The sequence below is a fragment of the Perca flavescens genome, chromosome 14, assembly GCF_004354835.1.
Source record: "Perca flavescens isolate YP-PL-M2 chromosome 14, PFLA_1.0, whole genome shotgun sequence".
Classification (NCBI taxonomy): domain Eukaryota; kingdom Metazoa; phylum Chordata; class Actinopteri; order Perciformes; family Percidae; genus Perca; species Perca flavescens.
The window spans coordinates 7,905,536-7,925,667 of NC_041344.1; the positions used below are offsets into that span (position 1 = coordinate 7,905,536).

Genomic DNA, 20,132 nt, shown 5'->3' on the forward strand with positions numbered 1-20,132 from the left:
TTGTGACTTTTACTGAAGAGCATCGAGGAATAAGCTTTTTTTTGTTGTCGAATACCAGCCAATACCATTATAAGCAACAATTTCTGGGTTTTGAAACAAGAATTTAAGCAAACTAAATACTGATTTATGCGAGAGAAAATCTGAAATTTGCATAATTGAAAAAACAAACAAAACGAAAACAAACTCTTCTCTCGTCCTAAGGGAGAATGTGCACAGGTTTGTTTTATTATATGTACAATAACGTACACAATTGTAAGTGAGGTCACACAAGAGACCAGTAGTAAGTAATGATAGAGGTATATCAGTGATTACAGTAGCAAGTCACCTTTTTTTTTTTTTTTTTTTAAATCAGACAACCTCAGTCTTTCTCAGAGTTGATAAAAACTGCCTCTCTCTCTCTCTCTCTCTCTCTCTCTCTCTCTCTCTCTCTCTCTCTCTCTCTCTCTCTCTCTCTCTCTCTCTCTCTCTCTCTCTCTCTCTCTCTCTCTCTCTCTCTCTCTCTCTCTCTCTCTCTCTCTCTCTCTCTCTCTCTCTCTCTCTCTCTCTCTCTCTCTCTCTCGACAAGTTCACAAAAATACTCTGTTTAAGTTAGTTGGGGACAAAAATATTTAACAGGTGAACCGCAAACTTGAGCTGTGATCAATCTGAAAGTCAGGATTTGAGAGCACTCGAGGCTGGTTTAGTAAGAGCGTAATCTGTTTTGAGCGCGCTACGGACAAAGAAGTAATCCCCCCCTGTTGACCAATCACATTTGGCAAAAATAAAAAACAGCTGGAGGAAAGTAATGACAGCAGGTTTTCAAACGGAAGCAAACTAAAAATGTGTTCTTGCGCTCAAATGGGGGTCCTACTACAAACTCCTCCATCCTGACTTGCAGATTAAAGCTTGGATTTGTTTAATGCGCTCCACAGTTTTGCCGTTTATACACTAACACACTACAGCGTTTCCCTTATAAACACACTGCTAGGGAACAGGATCTGCATCTTTAAGACATCGTCTACACACATTACACGACACACACACACACGCGCGCACACACACACACACACACACACACACACACACACACACACACACACACACACACACACACACACACACACACACACACACACACACACACACACACACACACACACACGCTGCATAAGTGACAAAATCTAAACAAAGTCATGATCTTTTTTCTTTTCTTTGGAAGAAAAGAAAAGAGCGCGCTCAACAAGGGAGACTTGTGCTGTGCAGAATATATGTTGCAGAAAAATGAGATGAGTGTCAGCTTTGAGAAATAAACGGTGTAGAGACAGCTGTGCCCACATCGCAAGATTTGTTATCAGGAGCTCCAATAATTCTGGGATAAAAAAACAACAACAGTAGGAGTTTTTGGTCTACATCGTGCAGCCCCAGCACACACTCACACAGAGCAGCAGTTACTCTTTCCACAAGCCCTTTTAGAGTAAAAACCCCAAACTCAAAATCAATCAAAAAGAAACTAACAAAAAAAAAAAAAAAAAAAGAGAATGACATCCCTGACATTTTTTTTTTTTTTTCAAGAACAAATTAAGATGCTGTTTGTGTTTTAGAATTCTTCTTAACTTAAATATAATAAAGATATATGTATATTTCTCTCTATAGATCTTTCAGTCCTCGGTGGAGTCTGTGTCATCGTTGATATAGTCTTCTTCTATTGGCGTGCAGCCATTCTGAGTCCCCCACTCGTCTTCGTCATACTCTATGCTGTCGTTGTCCTCCAGCAGCTCATTGTCGAGCTCCGCCGGTCCTCCTAAGGCCTGGCCACCGCCGCCGCCTGCCGCTCCTCCGTTGGCCGGCTGCTCGGCGGCCGGCGGTCCGAGCCGGTTGTCCCCCGGCGCGGGCGGGGCTGCGGCGGCGACGTCCTGTGGCGCTGCGTAGCCCCCGTTGTTGTTGGAGAAGGCGGCTCGGTCTCGGCTCTCGTCCTCGATGTAAACCCTCTGGTGGCACATGGGACACGTGTCCTGGATGTAGAGCCACTTCCTCAGGCACAGCGCGTGGAAGTAGTGGTGGCAGGGCGTGATGCGCGCCGAGGTGGCGAACTCCTGGTAGCAGATGGCGCACACGTCCTCGATGTCGCTCAGCTGGTCACCGCGGACCTGTAATGGGAAAAATTACATTTAAGCAAAATGCCTTATATTTTTAGGTTTTATTTCTACTTTAATTCTCTCACATTATTGAAAGACAGTTTATCTCAGTTTCTGCTTAAACTGCTGAGGTGTCCAGTCTGGAACATAATGTGAGCTGTTTGTCTGAACAGATAGGGGGGGACAAGGTCACCCTAAAACTCTCTAGTTTTCCCATGCCAGTTAAGATGTAACTGGGGGGTGAAAGTCGTACAGGGAGGAGGAGGTGAGATGGCTCCAAGATGTCTGCATGTGGATCAGATTGCCTGTAAGAATTGTAGTGTCATAATAATCCAAGTGCGTGTGTGCTGTCACTCTGAAGATGCATATAAGCCTGGTGGTTCTGTTCACTCATTAGAGAAACTAACTCCACACTGGGCTGCGGCCTTTTGTGAAATCATGTTGCTCCTTTATTTGCATATATATATATATATATATATATATATATATATATATATATATATGTCTTTAATAAAATACAAAAACCCAACTTGGTTCTAGTCTCAGTCTGTCCTATTTGTTTCAATTTACTAAACTTTAAAACCTCCACCACCCCCTGCTGCAAAGGAAAGTTCCACGACAGACCTCCGGCAGGGAGTTGATCTTCTTGACGGCCGTGCGGCGGTTGATGAAGGTCTTCCAGCCGTTGCGCGCCTGCAGGTAGATGTTGAAGTAGGCGTGCAGGCACATCATGCAGGCGCGGATCTTGCTGCCCGTCTCGAACATCATGGTGTAGGCGCCGTTGCCGAACATGATGACGCCGAACAGGAACTCGATGACGTTGCCCGTGGAGCGCACGTAGTAGACGTAGTCGTCCAGCTTCTCCCACAGGACGTTGGAGAGGCCGTCCGCCATGAAGAGGCCGTAGACCGTCAGGGACACCACCACCTGGAGGGAGGGAGGGAGGGAGGGAAGGAGGGAGGGAGGGTGAGACACCGTATACTGTGTGCTGTACAGACGATAAAACAGACACCAGCAAGAGATCACACTGCTGATCAGGTGAAGTGAAGGGAACTGATGACAAAGGGCAATGCATTCTGGGTCAATTTAATAGTTCTTCCTTTCGATAACTACGCCTACAGAAAAGAAGAAAAAAAAACTTGGGTCTTTTGCTCTTACAGTACTGGTACAGTTTCTGTCTCCACCTACACATGTAATCCACGAGCAGTTTATTTGTATAGCACCTTTCACCGATAAAAATCACAAAGTGCTTCACAATAAAATGTAATACAATACAACAAATTAAAATACAACATTTAAACACAAACAGAAAACATAAACAACCATTAAAAAAAAAGTAACTTAACTAAAAGCCTGCTTGAATAGCAGAGTCTTCAATTGCTTTTTAAAAGATTTGACAGAATTCACACAACGTAGAGAGGGAGGTGAGACGTTCCACAGCCTAGGAGCCACTGCTTGGAATGATCGCTCCCCTCTAGTTCTAAACTGAGTGCGGGGAACCACTAATAGCCTCTGATCTAATGAACTCCGATTACGGGGTGGGAGTCTGAAGCTGTATGAAGTCAGAGATGTAGGCAGGAACTTGACCGTGCAGGGCTCTAAAAGTAAGGACCAGGATTTTAAATGGAATTCTATTCCGGACTGGTAACCGGTGAAGTGATGCTGAAACAGGTGTGAAGTGTGCTCTTTTGTTAATGAGAGTTAAAAGCCTTGCAGCAGAGCTCGGAACAAATGATCAATTAGCATTTTCCAAGCTACTTATACCTTCAAAGACGTGTAAAACAGGAAAGAAAGGTCGGAGAGAAGAGGCTGAGTGTCCATTTTCTATCACAGAATAAACACTGAACCTCACCGACTCAGTGTGAACATTTTCAAAACATTCGGTTTGGGTACCGAAACCCGTTCCTAAACGACCGCTATCTACCGGACCGAAATGACAACGCAGTGCCACTTGAATGCCCGCGCTGCCGTCTGGTGCCCTAAAATGAGATGCTAGTTCACACTATGGCTGGGCAATATATCGCTATTATATCAATATCGTGATATGAGACTGGATATCGTCTTAGATTTTGGATATCGTAATATCGTGATATAACATAAGTGTTACCTGTCTCTGGTTTTAATGGCTGGATTACAGTAAAGTGTAGGGCTGCGTATTGGCAAGAATCTGGCGATACGATACGTATCACGATACATGTGATACAATGTTGTTTTGTGCTATTCTATTTTTTTAATTATCGGTTTAGGCAACGGACATTTTTAAAAGTATCATTTTAGCACCAGTATTGAAAAAAAAAACCAAAAAAAACCCCCTAAATGAGATTCCCCGTCCTCACCTTGAGGCAGAGCTCCACGCAGAAGGCGGTGACAGCGAAGAGCCAGGTGTTGAGGTCATAGGAGTGCCAGAGGGCGTAGCTGAGCGCCACGGGCAGCACGAAGAGCGCCAGGGACACCAGCAGGACCGGGAAATGGCGGCGAAAGGAGGAGACGTGGGAGGCGCTCAGGGACATCAGGACAGGGTCCGTCATGCCATGGATGAAGTGCAGGATGGCCGTCAGCAGAAGGCACATGTTCCGGCTCAGGCGGACCTTCAAATCAAAGCAAGAGAGGCTCAGTCACCGATACGCGATGCTAAATTAGAAACTCTGCTCAAAGTGTTCTGTCAGTAAATCAACAGGATGTTTTCCACATAATCAGTTCAAAGTGCATGCAAGTTTCATCAACTTATCCCAAAGACTAGAAGGCTGAAAAGACTCTGTCATGTCACTGAGTTTTTAGTTACGGACTATAGATTTTGCAAAGACTGGGGATCTCGCAGGGCCACAGTTTTGTTTTGAAAAAAATTAACAAAGCTAGCTAGCTACCGCTTGGGTTAGCTGATAGCTTGAGAGAAAGTTTGCAGATTTTCTGTTCTGCCATACAGATGAATGGTGGCAGTACAGAGAGGTCTGCCTTTACCCGCCGAAAAGTCTCCGTTGGATGACTCGCTTCAGAAGGGGTTGAAAATCGGCAACTTGTGGCCAGTTAGCTCAGTTAGAGCGAGCGCACATATGTAGAGGTTTTGTTCCTCGACGCAGAAGGTCCAGGGTTTGAGTCCGACCTGTGACGGTTTCCTGCATATCTTCCCCCCTCTCTCTCTCCCCTTTCATATCTCCGCTTTCCTATCCAATAAAAAGGCAGAAATTCCCAAAAATAATCTTTAAATAAAAAAACGTTCCCGCTTCAGCGTTTGGCTTAGCACAGCGCCATGAAACCATAAACAGCAGCGGCTCTAGCCGTTTGCTGCTTCCCGTTTGGCCCTCGAGGGAGCTCACCCATTGGTTGTTGACAACTTTCACGCAATTTAACTTCACTCCAACACGTTTGATTTTGTCGGAACGTCAAGACGGGGAAAAGTAACTGACCCGGATTGAGTCTTATGACCACCTTACACTAAACGACTGAGACGGCGCTAGCGCCCCGACCCTAGCAAGACTCATAGATACTGGAAATTTGTCTGCAACAGTGGAATCGCTTGAAAAGTCGTTTGGTGTGAGGTCGGCATTAGACCTAAGAAAGTTTAATGCCAATTAGAATTTAAAATAAAACTTTAAGTCCCTGTAGCTTAGGGGTGACGATGTCGAGCATGAACTGCTCTAACGGTCTAGTTGGAGGACAGGGACCTTTGCTGTGTCTCTCTCTCTCCCTTGTTTCCCGTCACCTCTCTACAGTCTATAATAAAGGCTGAAATATGTCTCTGTGTGTGCTTATGTGTTGTTGATGCATTCTAATGTGTGTCTATGCACTTTTACCTGTGTCTACTGTGTATGATACTGGTGTTGTGTTTTTCTCAAGCCATCCACCTGCCAGTTGTCATGATCTGGAATAGTGGTTGTGTCATTTTACTTGTCTATGCCTATGTCTCTCTTGTTTTATGTGTATTTCTTGTATTGTATCTATTGTTTTAAGCCATCAACCTGCTAGGGACTGCCAGATTTGCCTTTATGGCTAAATTACATGTTGGACTTATGTTGATTAAAGTGCCCATATTATGAACAAAAATCGCTTTTTCTGGGATTTGGGGTGTTATTTTGTGTCTCTGGTGCATCCACGCGCATACAAACTTTGAGAAAAAAAAAACATCCATGCTGTTTTGAGTGAGATACGGTTTCTGAATGTGTCCTGCCTTCAGTCTCCGGACGAGCTCTTCAAAATCTGCACGGCTTTCTACGTCACTAGCCGAAACGATACACCATAATCTACAAAAGAACTACTTACATGTGCGCCCTCGTTTAGAAGAAGTCTCCCAGCTAACCCTGCCTTGTAACTGACCGAAGTTGGAGAAACAGGCTTTCTTTTACGGTCTATGGAAACAGCTAGCTAACATGATCCTTACCTAGCTACTGCACATGTGTGACTACAAACAAAGATAGTACAGAAGAAGAGATGTCTCACTCTGTAGCTAAAACAGAGACCGGAACACAGGGTGAAAAGAGGAGCTGCAGCAATGTGCAGTACAACAAAAAATATGGTGTTTTTTGAAAATGAAACCATGTAAACCTATTCTGGTACAACCTTAAAATACAATTATGACCTGAAAATGAGCATAATATGGCAGCTTAAATGTGCGTTGTCCCTTTTAAATTAAAAAAGAGAAGAAGCTGGAGGCCGTGCATCCTGCAGAGACATACCAGGCGGTCCTCTGGGTTCAGGCTGCTGAGGCCGGTCTGCAGAGCCAGGATGAAGAACAGAACAGGAGCCACGAAGCCTAAACGCTTATCCTCCTCCTCGGTCGAACCTGAGGGGTCAAAATGAGACAAAACACTCAACTACAGGAGCATTCTTATAGCTTGTATATATGGCAGAGTTTGTACCACACACACACACACACACACAAAGACACAAACCTATGAAGGCCAGGATGCTGAGGCCTAGGTAGTGTGCGACGGAGGAGATAACAGCACTCATCCCCAGCACGGTGAGCGTAGAGTCACAGCCAGAGATGATCAGGTTACTGGTCAGATCCCAGAACACGTCCCAGCTCAGCAGGTAACCCTGAACACAGCAGAGCAGTAACACAGCTACGCATGTCACCATGGCTTAGAACTCCCTTTACTCTTTACATTCAGACATTCAGACAATGCATTCTCGGCCGACTGTCGGCAGAAAAGCCAGTCTGACTGATCAGTCGGCTCCCCGTCGGTCCAAAAAGTGCCTCGGAACACACCGAAAGCGACGCCGACTTGAGCGTACGTTCAGCAGTTGCGCGAGACATAATGTGTCTCCGTAACAGCAGGCAGCGCTAATCTGTATAGTCGCCCAAAAAATGAAAACAGGCAGCTGATTGGACGAACGCGTCACGTGGGGTCTGGCTGCTCCCGGATTTTACAACCGGGACAATGGTGGCTTCGTTCGGAAATACGATCTTCACCGAAGTTCACCGAAAACGTGTTTCTGAAAACATTTTAAGCGATAATTAGGCTGTTGCAGTGGCTGAATCTGTCTTCGTTTCAGATCGACAAAGGTCAGTTTAAAAGATTTTTGCCAGATTTTGAGAGGCGTTAGTCACGCTCATCCCGCTCGTCATTTCCGGGTTAGCGCTCCACCAATCAGATTGGCCATTAAGTCTGACTGCCCGCCTTCCGAGTCAACATGTCAAATCGGCCCAAATGAAGGCCGACAGCCCCTCCAACGGACGACGGCACGGAACACACCGAACAGACTCGAGTCACCGACCTCGCCAGACTGTCTGACTTGCCGATTATCGGGGTTGATGCATCAAGGCCATAAAAAGGGACATGCACAGTCATACTGGTAAAGAATGATGAAAAAAAAGAGTATGTACTTAATTATTCATTAAGTACATTAATTTAGAGACATTTAAGAAATAATTTTGTCGGTACTAACAAGGACGTCTATTTGATCAATGAATCCTGCAGTCACAATCCACAGTTGCCACAACCCCACTTTTACCTAGAGATGTCCTGATCGCAAGTATGGTGCTGATATGGGCATTTTTTTTTTTAACTGATCTGGGATCAGCAGTCACCCCGATCATTTACATTAGCTGAGCACAATGAATAAGCTATTACACCATTGCAAGTAGATGTCTAGATTTTATATGCGAGTTTTGCAAAAATGCTAGCTGCACTAAGTTAGATGTATTAAGCTGAAGACATATTTTGGTTAATTAGATTTTTTTTATTTTATATTAGACATAAAAATGGTGTGCAGCGCTATTATCTAGGCAAATACAACTATAGGACCGGGACTCGGTACCGGCAGATGTCAATATTTAAAAAAAGGATCGGGATAAGGGGTCAAAAAGGTAATGGACATCCCTACTTTTAGTTTATAGATGTGTATCGTCTCCCACAGCAGCTTTCAACCACATACAAAATATTTAGAAATAATGTTAACGGTCTACAGTAGACAAAAAACTAATATTCAGGACCTTTGTAAAGGAGATCCCCTCTAAGGCCTTTTTGGAGGAACTGAATTCAGTGCTTTCCAACCTTTTCTAAGACCTGCAGATATTCGTTTGAGTTCAGATATTCGTTTGAGTTTGAATGGTTCCGGTTAGGGCTGGGCAATATATCGATATTATAGCGATATCAAGATTTGAGACTAGATATTGTCTTAGATTTTGGATATCCTAATTAGGATTGTAATACCATAATCCAAAAGTAGGGCCTTGCTTACCCAACATAATATCGTAATAGGGCATAAGTGTTGTCTTTTCCTGGTTTTAAAGGCTACATTCCAGTAAAGTGATGTCATTTTCTGACTTTACAAGACTGTTTTATCTTTCTATTATTTGCCTTTACCCACTTACTCATTATGTCCACATTATTGAGGACTATTTATCTTAAATCTAAGTGTGAGGATATTTTGTTAAAGCACCATTTGTCAATCCTACAATATCGTCACAATGTCGACATCGAGGCATTTGTTTTAAAATATCGTGATATTTGATTTTGTCCATATCGCCCAGCTCTAGTTCTGATCTTACCTGCGAGTCGGAGAGCCCGTCTGCGATGCCACCCGTGGCGTCTCCGCTCTCCCTCCTCACCGCCCGCACCACGTAGACCAGGATCAGCGCCTGGGCGGTGACCCGGGTCAGCCAGAACACCCGCAGCACGTCCGGGAATCGGATCCTCTTCCACGTGTCCTCGAGCAGCAGCTGAAGCCCGTAGATCCGGTACATATGCCGCACCAGCAGGTAGACGTACCGGCACGAGTAGTAGAACCATTTGAGCCGCATGGCCAGACACACGGCCGTGTTGAGAGCCAGCGCCAGGCCCGAGAACACGGCCACCAGCTGCCGGACGTCAGCGGGCAGCTCAATCATCAGCCCCCACAGAGGGATCATGATGTCCAGGACCACCAGCGCGGCAAACACCGACTGGAGGTTGAGCAGGAAAACGTAGCCCACGCCAAACACGAGCTGGACGGCGGCCATGCCCAGCCACAGTGTCGGCCCGTTTCTGGGCAACAGCCTGAACCCCAGAGCCGCTTTGTAGTACGCGCTGTAGAAGTCTATGTGCGAGGTGGCGTAGTAGTTGATGAGGACCGCCGCCATGCCGAGGAGAACGGCAAAGAAGAGGGTGTAGAACTTGAACAAGGCTTTCTGGGAGAGCAGCAGCACCATGCTGGAGATGAGGACACCTGCGACACACAAGAGACGCAGTTAGCAAAGAGGTCACATTGACGAAAAAGGATGAAAAGAGTAGGGCTGCTCTCTCTTAGTCGATTAGTCGACTAATCGGTCGTTTTGGTCTTCTTAGTCAACTTAGATTTCTTTAGTCGATTAGTCATGTTTGATGCTTTTTTTTTTTCACGCTGAATTACTTATTTCTAAGAAACGTACGAGCACATCTCTGGTAAACACAAGAATTAAAGTGGTGCTTTTGCATGACTCTTTGCGGAGAAACTCAGATTTACAGATCTGTCGATTAAATCAACTAATCGATACAACTGAATGACTGTTAGTCGACTAAGAATTTCTTCAATCGAGCACAGCCCTGGAAAAGAGTGGCGGAACTATTTCCCCATCACAGAGACTAATCTGTCCGTTAAAACAATATTAACTGTTGTGGATTTTCAGGCGAAAGAATGGCACGAATGGCCGAAACACAAATGACATTAGGAAAACAATCAGTTTGCGGCCAGGATACAAAGTTAGCACCATCCGCTAGCCAAATGCTGGTAATGCTAGATTTTACCGTAGAGCGGCAAAGATGAAATGATTAGTTGTCGACTATTAAATTCATCTGCAACTATTTTGATAACTGATTCATCTATTTGAGTCATCTCATGTGAAAAAGGGTCAACATTCTCAGATTCCAGCTTCCTAAATGTCAATATTTTCAAGTTCTTTCTCTCCTGTGATTGTAAAGTGAATATCTTTAAGTTGTGGACAAAGAAGACATTTGAGGACGTCATGATGGGCTTTGGGAAACACTGGTCGACATTTTTCACCATTTTCTGACCCTTTATATACCAAACAACGAATCGATTAACCTAAAATGATGATGATGACAGTGTTTCCTCTATGTTGATTGGCAAGTGGCGGTACGCCACGGTTAGATTTCTCCCGCCACGGTATCAGAAATGTACAAAAAGCCGTCTATCAGCAGTGATCGTTATAAAGCACGTCCAAGAATAGCGCGGACACGCGCTTCACAACGCGAGTGGGCACACGTGCCACTCGGAGAAAAGGGAGAAAGAAAAAAAGAGACAGGCGGTCCGAGGACCCGGTTGAGATGGCATGTGTGCATCCTTGAGAACTGTAAGTCGTATAACTTATGTTGTCAGTTGATTTAAGCCTGTATTATTAGTCTATAGTTCTGCACATTTTTAGTTTCACCTTCACCTGCTAGCTAAATTGCACGTGGCTGTTGATTCTATACAACGCCCTTGATATCATATCATGGCATAGTAGGCTAAACCGTGATTACTTCATACATTCATGTCCCGAAACATATTGGGGGAAATTCATTCAACATAGTTCACAGCCAAATAACAATTAAAAGTATTTTATTTGAACATTTATAACCTAACCTAACCTGGCACTGCCTCCGTTTTGGTGTCTGCTGTGGTGCGCACTGCGCAGCGCTGTTCAGACCGGGCGCCGCTTCCCTTTTTTTCCTCCATAAACTCCGCTCTCAGCTACTCTGCCAGTTGCTGCATGAACTTCCTCCGGGACATTTTATAGCTGGCGCACTCCTTGGAGAGGATGTGTGCAATGATTCCAGCCAGTTGTAGCATGTATAAAGTTATATGAACACGTAGACAGCTACCGGCCATCTACGTGTACCGCGCCTTTCACAGAGTGAGCGCCCGTTGCTTTTCAGAACAGAGTCCATCCACGCCGTAGCCTACGTTACCGACTCTGGCTTTGCCTTAGTCCCATCGGTGATGCCCACACTTGTTACTCGAGAGTTACGTTTCTCTGACAGAGACTATGATTATTAGCAACCAAGATGCATCTTCAACCACGCAAAAGATTAAAAACAAAACCGCGAAAAAAATGGCCAAAATAGGTAAAAGTGATTGTATTTTCTTTGCCTTTTGTGTAATGTAGGCTATATAAAAACAATTTTGAATAAAAATACAGACTCTTTTAGGAAAAGTCAGGTACCAGCAGGATTGTATTTTTTTATTTAGCAAAGTTATTACACATACATTTCAAAACGTCTTGGCCATTCTAGTGTTAAAGAACAGGCCACAGGGGGACCATCTAGCAGCATGTATGCTACTCAGCATTAATGGGCCACCTCTTTCTGAATTCCCCTATAACCGAGCCTTGGAGTTATTTTTGCAAAAGACAAGAAAAATCAAATGCACACAGAAATGCTGCAAACTTTGCCACTGAGGCAAATATGATACAATAGCCTACTTTGGGTTTGGTTTCCCTATGAAGAATTTCTTGTAAAATTCATTTTGTAGACCTACAGTTCCTCAAAAATACAGTTCAATCAAAACAAAATGAAAATATTCCTCATATGTGAATATGTCAGTTCCGTTTAATACTTAAAACATTTGGCGGCGGGGGCGCGGGACTGGGGGGAGGGGGTTTTCAGACAGATGTGCCCCCAGTGCTAAAAAAAAAATCCTAAAGGAAACACTGTGATGATAAAATTTTTTTATTGAAAATGAAAATAATTGCTTGTTGCAGCCCTGCCACATTTGCTTCACTCGCCAGCCAAACAATGGTTACCTATTGAGTGGCTGGTAAAGTTGGAACACTCAGCCATTTCACCACTGGACTAAAAAGTTAATTTTGCACCCTGTTTGCAGCGCTTTAACTCTGTCAAGTCAAAGGCACTTCATATAGCCTTCTTTTAATTTTTCTAAATTTTAAAAAGGGTTTGTTTTAATTATATTTGCCTTTTTAACTGTATTGTTGCTTGTTTTAACAGTGAGGTGTCCTTGAGTTCTATGAAAGGCGCTCATAAATAAAATGTATTATTATTATTACGGCCAGATATGCTCTGCTGTGCCATGCTTCATCCTGTAATGCCCTGCAGTGCCCTGCTATGCCTATGTTTATTGTCACTGTCGCAGTAAATGCTTTCTCTTGGGGGAAATCATTGAATTGAATTATTAGAACAAGCAACAGGGCAAAGCAACAAAGAAAAACGATAGCGAAATAGTCAAACATTTCATCAAACAAACCATTTCTTAAAGTTTTAGTGCGTAACGTTCGCGATCACGGAAGGCTTGTATCATGTGGATGCGCCGACAGTTTTGTTGTCATTACGTAGAATTCCTCATGGGGGCGACAGAAACTACGCACTGTAGCTTTGGGCATAATAACCCAGATGTTTCATAGTTGTTGATGTGCTGTACGAATCACATATACAATTATTAAAAAAAAAAAAAAAAACATATCCCGGGTGAAACAAGTGAAAAAATAGGGCTGCACACTATGAGGAAAATCTCTAATTGCGATTATTTTTGACTAATATTGCGATTGGATTCACGATATTGTGGGCAATGCTAATTTTTGTATCATTGTTCTCATTTTCATTGATAAATAATCAAATTTCAAAAATGTAATTCATTATAGCCTGATTTCTGCAAGGATCCGTACCCCCCAATACTTCATTCAGAATGGTTTGACACATATTTTACCTTTAGTACAGAAAAATACTTACTGCACATCTACAACGTGAGGCAGGTGCGTTGGAGGTTTAATAATAGGCAAGGTTTCGATAAAGATGGTCGAGTTTTTTAAATTTTATTGCAAGTTAGACAGTACTGCTATGTACTAGCAAGAATGTGGCGATACGATACGTATCACGATTCAATATATTGCAATATATTTCGATACTGTGCGTAAGGCGATATATTGGAATGTTTTGAAAGTATAATTTTAGAAAAACTAATATTAAAAAAAAAAGACATGATGTTCATAAAAATCAAAAGAAGTTTACTTTAGGTAAACAATTCAGTACACAGAAAATCTAACTACCACTTTGGGATTGTGGTTTCCAGGTTCTTAGTGAGCTAATGTTTATATGCTAAAGTAGGCCAAAGTTCAGCCATATTGTTAGCTTCTAGCAAAAAGTCAGGCATTGTTAAGCGAGGACACTAGTGGTGCATCTCAGCATAGCCATCTAGCGGTAGGGGGTTTAAACAACAAATGTGAACCACTGTGAATATATATATATATATATATATATATATATATATATATATATATATATATATATATATATATATATATATATATATATATATATATATATATATATATATATACTGCCTTTTTGAAAATCAATACAGTATTGCAAAATAAAATATTGTGATACTCAAGGGTATCGATATTTTCTTACACCTCTATTAGACAGTGAGCGGGAGTTGTCTTTGCAACAAATATTGATTTGATTCACAACCTCTGGTTTCTTCTGATGAAGAAAAACAAGTTATCGAACGTTTTATCGACCGCATTTTCTATTGATATTGATTATGTGTCTATCGCGATACATATCGTTATCATTTTATCCCCCAGCCCTATGTATGACCATAATGACATGTCGGTTTCGACTGTCACAGCGCGTACAGCACACCGACTGGCTGAGGAGGAGTCGAACACGTCAGACTGCCCTTTGCCGTTTCACACCATTACTATCACTATGGCAACTCAGCGATGACTTATGTCAAATGTTGTACATTTAGTGCGTTTTCTTTTACACAGTATTTAGTTTTACGGGGGATAGGCTGTTTTTCAGAGAAGGATTAAAAGAGTTCAAAAGGCATGTTTTCTATACTAGAGATGTTCCAATACCATTTCTTCCCCTTCCTTTTAAATATGTTTATGTATGCACCATCCACCACGGCAAACTCCTTAAGGGTTACTTACCTGGCAATAAATCCTTTCTAAAGTCACTTATACTGGCGTGTGGGGCTGCACAATATATCGCTTTTATATGGTTATCGCAAATCTCACCAGGCGCAATAAACATATTGCAAAAGACACTCAGAGATTTTTTTCTGTTAGTTGAAAGAAAATATCAGCAGAAAAGTGCACTTTCAAATGTAATTGTCACTCTTTTTTTTAGTGTTGGCTTTTAAATTCAATTCAATGTTCAATTTGTTCAATAAAAGAATGTTGGAAATGATTTCCCTTCATTGGTTTTACTTTTAACAAGCAATTTGCTGTATTTTAGCAGAATACCGAAAGCAGCAGAACTAAGAACACTTTAACATCTGGTTTATTTATCCCAAGTAATATTGTTATCGCCATATTCAACAACGTTATCGCGTTATGTCCTATTTTCCTCATAGCGTGCAGCCATACTGCCGTGGGTTGTCTCTTTATCACCTGACTATTTCCACAACGCTTGTTGCCACCTTGACCTTAGGCCCCTTTCAACGTTCCCCTCGAACTGAGCAGCTTCGTTCAAGGGCAACGTTAAAGTTGGATCAGCTTCGTAAAGAGTTCCTTGACTAAATGGACTTAGGGCACTGAACTTAGTCGGTGAAGAGGTGTTTGTGGAGGTCAACATTTGAATGCATTAATGTTTACGTTGTGATTTGTATTGCTTTTGGAGACTTTTCCAAACTCTTGTTTTTCTTATAATTCCGGTAAACACTCATAGGCTTATGTGCTGATACTAAACACAAAAACATTGTGGGCCGGAGAAAGATGAGACTGTTGGCTGACCCACATTAAAAAAAAAGAGAAATGCTTCTTATTTGGTGCCTTGCCTCTCCAAACCCAGACAGCTCTGGGCCAACACCAAAATGACTTGGGGCCATGGTATGGGGCCTAGGCGGTTCAAAGGTCTACAAACTGGACAAACAGGAAGTTATGTAACCTGGTGGGTGTTTGTCTGTGCACAGGGCTTTCTGCTCATGACTAAAAACTTAGAGAGACGCTTAACAACACTGATCTTTGTCAGAAGAACAAAAAACAGCCGCAAGTGATTCACGCCGACTAGTTTCAGGGCACTGAAAAGCTTCAGCTATGCCTGACACGTGCCACAAAACATGAAAATGTATGTCATGAATTATGTAATATACAATAATTTAAATGTTATTTCAGATGAGGTGATTTATGAGTTATGACAGGGTAGTCTGTAAAAGAAAAGTGAAAGTGCACAAGACTTCAAAAAATGCAAACAAGGCTCAAGCATTTTCAATTTGACATCAGGATTTCTTTCATTTTGCCATTAGATTATGAATGCTTTACAAAAATGACATTTCACCTCTAATCGCCACAATTAGAGGTGAAATTATTAGTTTGATTGACAAAATTAATCTGCAGCTTTTTAGATTAATCTGTTAATTGCTTCAATCATATTTAAAGCAAAAAAATTAGAATAATTCAAAAGGTTCTCCCAGGGTTGGAAATTAACGTTTCATAATCGTGACATGACACTGTCATGAACGTGTTCTAAACAAGTCAAACGTTTATGACTTCTGTCATTAAGTGTCATTCGGTTTTTGTCTTGACAAGTTGACATATTGTTTCGGTTGTCTTGATTATGACAACTTGACATTAATCAAAGTGCAATAACCAGAAGTTGTCTTGGTCATGACAACTTTACATTAAATTAGTTTGGGGTGTCTTTGTAATGACAACTTGACATTAACCAGGTTGACATTACCAGAACATGTTTGTCATGACAAGTTGATATTAATTTGTCCTTATTAAGACAACTTGACATTAACCAGGATGACATTATGTCAAGTTGTCATGACAAAGACATCCTCTGGTAATGTCATCCTGGTTAATCTCAAGTTGTCATTACAAAGACTTCCCAAACTAATTTAATGTCAACTTGTCATGACCAAGACAACTTCTGGTTGCTGGACAAAGTCTGGTGCACTTTCACTTTTGTTTTACGGACTACCCTGTCATAACTCATAAATCACGATTATGTCGATACCTTCAAGTAAAGTGTTACCCAATAGATTACTATTGTGTTTTTTGGCTGGTTAGTGAAGCAAAACTAGCAGCCACTTGCATATTTTACCAGCATTTGGCTGGTGCTAATTTCCAACAATGGTTCTAACTTTGTTTGTCTTATGATAGTGACCTGAATATATATGAGTGTGGGACTGTTGGTCAGACAAAACAAGACACTTAAGTAAGTCAACTTGGGACCTGGGAAATTGTAATGGCATTTGTCACTGTTTTCCGACATTTTATGGGCCATTGATGAATCGAGAATGAAATAAAAATAATAGTTAGCCCTAGTGGTTATTACTGCAATATTAACTTGATTCATATCCCCCATGCCTACACCAAGTCATATACAGAGTTCAGACCATGGTTTAGATAAGGTTCCAGGGGATAAAGTAGTATATTTTGACAGGCAGAATGACAGGCTGCCTAAACGTCCCCAGGGCAGTTTCTTTAAGGACACATAATTTGACACGACACCTGTGATAAAATACCGGACTTTAGCGGTTAGCTAGATGGATGGCGAGTTTCTAGCATCACATCAGCCTAAATTAGGTTTGATACAAACTAATTAAACACTGTGTCAGACGAACCAGACTTGTATTTTTTGTTACTGCCGGTGGCTTAATCGGCTTTAGTCTGTGTGACAGGTGACATAGCTTCACACTGCTGACCAACGTCACGGCTAACTCAGCGTCAGTAAGCTAGCGTTAGCTGTCAGTTCGCCGGCTGTTGTTGACACAGTTTGGAGGCTTTAAAATAAGACTTTAAAACACTCACCCATGACTCTGACGAACACCTTCCCCATCACCCCGACCCATCCCGAACCAGGGTCGTAGTAAGAGTTAAAAATGGCGTCGATAATAAAGATACAGGGAACTCGCAGAGCCACATCAAGCACCGCTAAGGCCTGCTGGCCTAGCCGGGCTTGAGAGGACGCCATGCAGGCTTCAGTGGAGGGCTGACAGTCCTGGGGAGCCCCGGCTATCCGTGCAACATTAAAATAGATTAAAGTCTCTCAGCAGCAACCTCTTGCTTTCGGCTTTGCTTTGCCTGGCGTTTATTTAATAGCCGTGAACCTGCTGCCGTCCGCCATGTCCGCCCAGCTCAACCTCCTGTTGCTTCTTATTTTCTCTCTAATGTCGGGTTGCTCCCGTCCGGAGTGTCACCGCCGACAAAATAAGTTCCGCTCAGAATCCTGTCTCGTCTGGTCTGTTGTACAATATTAGCATATCTTTGAAATTGAGTTGCTTTGGGAACACGGTAGAAGTTGCCAGTTGCCACCACAGGCTGTTGGTTGGTTCCGACGTAAAGTGACGTCACTTCCAGCGTCAGAGGGTGTGGCAGCATTGACATATGTTGTGGCAGCCGACGTAGCATTTAGCTAAAACAACAAATAAAAGCAAAACAACAAACGTTACTAGTTTTTTTAATTTGAATTCAAGGAGTATATTAAGTCTCTCAAACTGAAGTCTCTCTGACACTGAAAAAACTGATTGTTTATTCATCCCCTTCTACATACATTTTTTTATTTTATTTACACTATTTGTATTTATTTGAAATCATATTATTTTTTTCTCTGGATCATTATTTTGAGTACATTTGTATTTTGTATTTATTATAAGGATCCCCATTAGCTGACGCCTAGACGACCAGCTAGTCTTCCTGGGGTCCAAAACAATATTTTATCAGACAATATGAAAACATTTCATAACATATACTGAAAAAAAGTAAATAAAAAAAAGAAACTAAATACCACGATATCTGATTACAAAACTAAATAACAAAGAAGAAAAATTACAATTAAAATTAAATGAAAACGATAACAAACCAAGCAAATAGAGAAATATCTTGAAAACGAAGTTGTATATTACAGTATGTTACATTGGCTAACATTACGGTAGATCACATTGAAATAGACGGAAATCTGATATTTTTTCCCCACACAATCAGAAAGCTCATGATAAATAATTTAAATGAAGGTAAGATTTGACTTTTTTAAAATATACCTTTCCTGTAGTAAAACAAATGTTACTTTGGATTTTATTCCACAAAGAACTTGCTCTATAAATGAAAGTTTTTTTCAAGTTATTGGATTTTGGTAAAGGTAAAGTCATCTGCCCCCTTCTGGCTCCTGAATGTACATGTCTGAAATGTTGTATATTGGAATGTTTTTTTTTATTAAGTTGTGAATAAAAACAAATATATATATAAAAAACATGTTTTCATACATCATTTGATTGATGTTTTTTTTAACACACTTGAATCCTTAGTTGTAGAATAATGATGTCCACGACCCGCTGAATGTCTGTCTGTTCCCACCGTTTCATAAAGAATTTAAAAAATATATACAGTAAGGTTCCGGATTAAAACCGGATTTTTAATAATTAATCTACTCAACTATTTGTCACAATAGCAGTTTTTAAATATTTTTATTTAATCTGCTATAATGCCATTCTTTGTTTCCTTTAATGTCTTTTAACAATATTGTTCTTATAAATGTAAAGTTGCAACAAATTTTAGTTGATATCATTTTTGTCAAAAAGACTTTAAACAGACATAACTTTTGTGCAATCTGCTCTGTGCATAGTCGGACATAAACATGCAAACTACAATTTACTCTTTCAACAGGTTTATTAATGTTTGTGTTTTTCTGAAGTTAAGCAAGCTGCTATATATCTGTTTCGAAGATTTTAAGGATTTTTTTATGTTAGAAAAAAAAGTTAAATTATGAGTGTAAATGTGTTTAAAGAGAAGAGTCAAAGCACCTGGTAATTCAAATAACATGGAGAGAGTGAGGCAGACCTTATAATCATGGCTTAATTTCTAAGGCCAAAAGTAAACTTTTTGAAGAAACGATTCGCACATGCAACAATTTTTCTGTGCTGTGCAGGTGTGTTGGAAAATATTAAACTTGAAAAAAACTTGGAAAATCTGCTCTTGCTACATGCATCACCATTTATTGAAAAAATGTACAGGTACATGAAACACAAGGAAATTACAAATAATTTCAGAATTAAGGCAAACCCCTTGAAACTGTAATTCTTAAGTGCTCATAATATGCTTTTTGGCTTTTTCCCTTTCCTTTATTGTGTTATATATCTTTTTTGTGCACATTATAGGTTTACAAAGTGAAAAAGCCCAAAGTTCACTCCAAACTGCTCCAAACAGCTCTATTGTAGTCCAGCCTTTACTTCAGAGACAAACGTGGGTCACTTTGTAACACACGTCATAATGCTCGCCTAGCTGCTAGCATGGCAAGCCCTCATACTCTGCTTCTGACTGGCTAGTAGTCCTTACCTAGCTACTGTTAGGGCACGCCCTCATACTCTGCTTCTGACTGGCTAGTAGTCCTTACCTAGGTACTGTCAGGGCACGCCCTCATACTCTGCTTCTGACTGGCTAGTAGTCCTTACCGAGGTACTGTTAGGGCACGCCCTCATACTCTGCTTCTGACTGGCTAGCAGTCCTTACCTAGCTAGCAGTCCTTACCTCCCAACAAAGATGGAACAGAAGTGAGATGTCTCACTCTAAAACAGAGAGCTCAACACGCAGGGTGAAAAGAGGAGCTGCAGCAATGTGCAGTACAACAAAAATATGGTGTGTTTTTTTTTTATTAA

The 20,132-nt window shown here is 41.4% G+C and overlaps 1 protein-coding gene across 2 annotated transcripts; it reads right to left on the bottom strand.

The window, feature by feature from the left end:
* Positions 1–1,090: 1,090 nt before the first annotated feature.
* On the bottom strand, positions 1,091–17,863 carry rnf139 (ring finger protein 139). 2 transcript variants are annotated; one of them, XM_028597427.1, is made up of 7 exons: positions 17,293–17,863; positions 9,106–9,761; positions 7,001–7,148; positions 6,785–6,891; positions 4,451–4,702; positions 2,739–3,041; positions 1,091–2,126 (listed from the first exon to the last, which is right to left on the bottom strand). In XM_028597427.1, exons 1-7 carry the CDS (start codon positions 17,453–17,455, stop codon positions 1,638–1,640), a joined length of 2,118 nt encoding a protein of 705 aa, XP_028453228.1. In that variant the 5' UTR covers positions 17,456–17,863; the 3' UTR covers positions 1,091–1,637. The 2 variants fall into 2 exon arrangements, with proteins under 2 accessions (XP_028453228.1, XP_028453229.1); XM_028597428.1 differs by lacking the exon at positions 17,293–17,863 and adding an exon at positions 11,162–11,502.
* Between the last annotated feature and the right edge of the window lie 2,269 nt (positions 17,864–20,132).